At 40.7% G+C, this 6000-nt stretch overlaps 1 protein-coding gene across 2 annotated transcripts in view; it reads left to right on the top strand.

The window, feature by feature from the left end:
- Nucleotides 1-6000, top strand: part of LOC143474448 (uncharacterized) — an 83468-nt gene that overhangs the window by 74589 nt on the left and 2879 nt on the right. The window contains exons 2-4 of one of the 2 annotated variants that reach the window (XM_076971911.1): nt 4653-4970; nt 5383-5511; nt 5752-5855. In XM_076971911.1, the coding sequence (XP_076828026.1) occupies nt 4653-4970; nt 5383-5511; nt 5752-5855 (551 nt within the window). Of the gene's footprint in view, nt 1-4652; nt 4971-5361; nt 5512-5751; nt 5856-6000 lie in introns of both variants that reach the window. The other variant, XM_076971910.1, reaches the window with a different exon arrangement.

Raw genomic sequence — 6000 nt, 5'->3', positions numbered from 1 at the left:
TCATATTTCAATAACAGCATGACATCCCAGATAGCAAAAGATGCTCTGGCCCGTACCTGGCCCGTACCTGGCCCGTACCTGGCCCACATCACCTGTCTTTTCTGGTGTCTCTTGGCACAATGGTCCAGTACTGACACAGATCCAGTTTCCATAGCTGGGCCAGCACCAAACCAGCATCAGACCAGAGATGACAAATTTATTTCCCAGTACGGCCCAAACACGGACCAGAACCATAATGTTTACGTCACATCAGGAGCCATTCCAGATCTATGTAATCTCCATTAATTTAATGACTTTTTACAAGAAAGTGCGTGAAATAATAGGCCTATTAATACAATATGATGTGTTCTACATTTAAAATATGGCTTTAATCTATGAATACAATATTTTATTTAACTTAAATGATAGTATAAATAACAATTATGAACAGTAGTCATTATCTATGTAATCATCTATGTGATCATCTCTTTCCATGACTTCATGCGTTATGGAAAGTACAGCTGCGATAGAGAACCATTAGATATAAATTAGCGATATGCCTTTATGGCTCTCAAAATATGATGTGTTGTCATGATTATAAAAACAGTCCATCTTATTTTACCAGATACAGCTGTGGTCTTATCTCAGTTCTTCTTCATTATAATTTCGCACCGTTTCTATTTGTACAGTTGAAATGGTGCTTCTGACCTTCGGCATCATGAATTAAGAATGTAAATGTAAAAAAGAGATTAAGAAGGGAAAACGGGTGCACATGAGACCATATTAATCCACACAATGTCCTGTACACAGAGTGAGGGGAAACCCGTAGCTCTCCTGAGACTTTCTGCTGCCATTAGACGACAGCCAAGTAACTGCTTAGAAATTAGATCTAAGTACACGCATCTCTGTTCTACGAAGAGTTAAGCACATCGTATCAAACTCTCTTTAGTTAATGGGCCACATTCAGTTCAATATCAAATGAGTCCGACCCCCAAAAGTTAAATCAACAAGGTGTTAGCCATCTTGGACAATACCTCAGACCCAGTGTAAACAACATACGGGCCAGATGCATGAACTACTAAATTCACATACGGTATCTGACCCCGTCTACATGTCATATCGAAGACGTGAAGAGTTACACGGATTCACCCAACGTAAAACGGATCTGTATACAGGTATGCCACCTTTCACAAATTAAATAAGGGGCACAAGCTCCACGGAGTGGTGTGGCATAGGTGTAGGTGTGGGTGTAGGTGTAGGTGTAGACAGAAACACAGTACGGTCGGGCAGACACAGAGAAGAACAGCGACGACGCGGCAGGCTCGGTTTGTTTTGGCGGGACAGTGACACAGACCCTGAGATGCTGAACCCAGCTATGCCTCCTCTAAGTGAAAGGCGTGTGATTCCTCATCAGCATGGGCGTGATAGTGGGGGGAAAAGTGGACCTGACTACCCAGGTCCCCAGTAGGGAGAGGGGCCCATTTTGCTCATGTGCCTCTTTTACTGGCATTTATAGGGAGGGGCCCACTGACATTGAGAGTGTACAGGACCCAGAATTTACTGCAACGATCCTGTTCATCAGTGTCAATATTTCTCACTGTCTTTCACTTAGCCTATGATCACGAAATTAAATCTAATCTAATCTAATCTAATTGAATCTAATCTAATTCAATAAATCAGTGTTTTAGACGTTGTTCTAAAATCTAACGTGTTGTCGGTCATAACAAAATGTGAGTAAAATGCTGTTTTAAAACAAAATATATAAATATTCTAAACATATCAGAGCATGTAGACAAATGTGGAAGTGTACAGAAGAGATTTTAAAGCTTAGTCTCGACAAAACACGCTAACATAAGTGTGTGTGTGTGTGTGTGTGTGTGTGTGTGTGTGTGTGTGTGTGTGTGTGTACACAGTGGGGGTTAGGGATAAAGTACTAATAATAACAATAAAAACTTGAAAAAATCAAACAAATAAATAAATGACAATCTCAGGCTCAGCAGTTGTTGTTGTTGTCTGAGACTTTTCCTTCTCTGGGAGAACTTTAGTTGCCACGGTTTAAAAATACATGATTTCCTAAAGACAAATTATGAGATGTATTATCTGCATCTCTCCTGTGTCTCAGATTGTAATGTGTAGCTCTCTGTAGGTTTGCAGCAGTGCTGGGTTAGAGTGCTGTAGGATAACCCGGATAAATCCTGCTATTTGTTTTCACGGGTCATCAGAGAAAATGCTTCTGAAACATTTACAGAAGTCAGAATGGCTTTGAGTTTTTTCTGTTGGAGGCCAGTTTTACACCTGCAATCTTGTGCTTATGTTGCTTTATATCTACGACACAAGTTTAGTATTGTTATTTATCTTTTTTTTTTTTTTTTACCATGCTGGCCTTACTTTGATTTGACTGGTGTACATTTTCTTAGTATTTGTTGATGTCATGTTTGTTCATGTGTAAAATTGGTTTATACATATGTAGTATATAGAAATGTTGTGTAAATGATGGTTGAATGAATGTTATGTGTTTGTGGTTAATTGTTTATGTTAATGCCCTCAGTGTTAGAGCACACTACAATGTGTTCTTTAGAATTACATTATTTAAGTATTGAACTTATTCTCAGGCATTGTTTTGTGATCTCATTATGCTTACACTGTTTTCATTATTAGGTCAGATATTAACCTGACCTTTGTTCTAACTATCTCCTCATTTACACGAGAGGGCTGAAGTTCTGACTCTCTACATTTACATGAGCGCTGAAGTTCTATCTCTTCATTTACATGAGCGCTTAAGTTCTATCTCTACATTTACATGAGCGCAGAAGTTCTGACTGTCTCTACATTTACATGAACGCTGAAGTTCTGACTGTCTCTACATTTACATGAACGCTGAAGTTCTGACTAACTACATTTACATGAGCGCTTAAGTTCTATCTCTTCATTTACATGAGAGTGCTGAAGTTCTGACTATCTCTACATTTACATGAGCGCTGAAGTTCTGACTGTCTCTACATTTACATGAACGCTGAAGTTCTGACTGTCTCTACATTTACATGAGCGCTGAAGTTCTGACTGTCTCTACATTTACATGAGCGCTGAAGTTCTGACTGTCTACATTTACATGAGCGCTGAAGTTCTGACTATCTCTACATTTACATGAGCGCTGAAGTTCTGACTGTCTCTACATTTACATGAGCGCTGAAGTTCTGACTGTCTCTACATTTACATGAGCGCTGAAGTTCTCTTCATCTCTTCATCTACTTTACTGCAGCTACTGCAGCTGTTTTGCTCCAGTACTCCAGCACAAAACGTTCCGCAGCCCACATGAACATTTTATCCACCAACAAATACAGCACAACTGTTAATATAACATATCAAAGTTTGATTGCATAATCACACAACAAAATTTGTTATGTTCCTCAATTTTAGTGTCTATGTACAAACAATTTGTCATGACACACGGAGAGACAGACCCAACATTGGCTGCTTTATTGTTCATGAACTATACAGCTTACACGGGCACTGTTTGTTTCTTCTACTGGGTGATGCGGTATAACAGGTATTTAGGTTCATAACAATAATAAACACTCAACATACAGTCAACATTTCCTTCGTTTTGGTTTATACTTGGTTTTCTCAGTCAGAGACATGGTGGTAGCTTCACTTGTAGGCCGTCCAACCTCAAGATCTTTCACAGCGAAACATCGTGTTGATTTAACCATTTATCAAGGATGAGCAAAATCATACAAAATGATACAAATCATACAAAATGACAGAAATGTTTCATTCAGCACTAATTAATGTAATTATCTTGCTAATCCACTTTCTGGCTTTGTTGGTCGTGGGACTGTAAGATGCCAGAACACTAGGCAGTGCTTACTGCATAAGTTTTATTTTTGTTTATCATTTACATAAACTGTAACGTCCAAAATTACCTTTGGTGAAATATCTAAATATCTAATATCTTTGTTTACTGTAAGTGTTATATTGCAGCTCTGGGCCCCTCCCCTTGGGCGTGTGTATGTGTAGTCTGTGTCTGTTCCTGCCCATATATGTATTTCCTGTGGGGGGGTTATGGGGGTTCGTTCTAGGCAACATCTCGTGTTGTGGAGCCTTCCATGCCCCCTTATGATAGAAATAAACATCTATATTTTGTCACGTTGAGGACCCCGGCCCCTCCCTTTTGGGCGTGTATTAACATTGTCCACGTGCTTTGTCTGCGTCAGTGGATCTACGTGGTTATGGTTATGTCGTGTGATAATCTGTCTCACCTGTGAATCGTCTCGTAATCACGTGGGGCTAATGTGGTTTGTCTATTTAATGTGCATTTGCGCAGTGTCCTGTGCTCGTCGTTGTCTAATGTCTACACGTTGCAGTGTCTGTTTACTGTTCTACGTGTGCTATTGCGCAATAACCTGTGAGAATAAACGTGATGTCCATCATATGCAAGGATTCTGTGTCTCGTCCTTTGCTCCACCCCGAACGTCACATATTTATGTATGTTGAAAATTATTTTACTTTGCAGAACAGTAACTATTAAGATAGTTACATTAAAAAACAGATCAAGAAACAAAAGTTTGGTGAAGAACTCCTCATTGGTATCACTACCGTCAACAGAGGTTGAAAACCAGGGTTCTGTATTTAATCTCTGACATGAAGATCTTTATACACACGTTTCCTTTTAGGATGTTCTGGGAACTTCATGGTGACCCAGACGCCACCCACACTGATGATAATGGCGAGGGCTTCTGTCCAGATGTCCTGCTGCTGGGATCAGAGCATAGATGGACCAAAAGTGAAATGGCTGAAAGACACAGTTGAGCTGAACATGTCGGACCCACGCTTACAGAGGGAGAACCGGGCTAACAGCTGTACAACACTCACCATAACAAACACCTGCAAAACTGATGCAGGCTCTTATATTTGTGAAGTTACACGAGACATTCCTATTCTACACCAAGTAAAAGGGCCTGGGACCAACGTAACATACCAGGAAGAAAATGGTGAGTTTTTAAATGGACTTATGTAGCCTGTTAAAAGACATTGAGACACTCTTGTTTCCAGGTGTGGGTAGGATGCTGCCTCCCTCGTGATTGGCCGGCTCCACCATCTAGGCAAAGGTTATCGTCTTCAGGAAAGACTCTTAACACTCATTTTCCTCTGGAACATCACTGAAAAATGTCACTCTGGGTAAAAGTGTCTTCAAAATGTGTAAATGAGAAGTGTTTCCTGACCCAGTCCTGAGAAATAGACCCTTAAGTCAGCCGATACCACAGAATGAAAGAGCTGTGACACAGTTCAGGTGATATCACTGAAGTGACCAGGAGAACTATAGGCGGTTATAACAGGGGTATGTATGTATTTTATAATAACAACCATGTCTGTTTACAACAGTCACTTCGACCTCCGCGCCAGGCTGGACTACACCGCCCACACCCCCTGACCCGGTCGTCCTGCTGGGCTCCGTGGCCAGCGTGGTGGGGGTCATGTGTGTCTGTGCCTGTCTCACCATCTGGAAGCTCTGTAGGGACAAACGGAGGACAGGTACGCTCCAGCTGCACTGGTTTCCCTCAGGTCCTTGAGAGACTGATATATTTATATATACTATACTATATATATATATATATATATATATATATATATATATATATATATATATATATAAACAAATGAATGAAGCAAAGTGAGAATGAACACCTTAAAAAGGTTGCAGGTGTGAACAATTAGAAATGTGTCCTACTTTGTACTGAGTGAAAGACCAGTGTGTTGATTTGACTGATCTAGAGAGACTGGTGATAAGGGAGGGGCCTCCGAGTGAGGGGGACGAACCGGAGATCAGCGAGGAGGAGGAGCAGAGCTCCAGGAATTCCAGAGGCTCCACCCAATGGGTACGAGAAATCTCCCCAAGATAAACGCATGCGGTTGTAATTATAGAATGTTGCTGTCTGATACACATGGCAGCAGGAATAAGAGGATTAAGGGAATAAGGGGGTTAGGGAATAAGGGGGTTAGGGAATAAGTAAGGGAATAAGG

This window comes from Brachyhypopomus gauderio, chromosome 14, assembly GCF_052324685.1.
Source record: "Brachyhypopomus gauderio isolate BG-103 chromosome 14, BGAUD_0.2, whole genome shotgun sequence".
Classification (NCBI taxonomy): Eukaryota; Metazoa; Chordata; class Actinopteri; order Gymnotiformes; family Hypopomidae; genus Brachyhypopomus; species Brachyhypopomus gauderio.
This window is presented reverse-complemented; position numbering and strand designations above follow the sequence as displayed.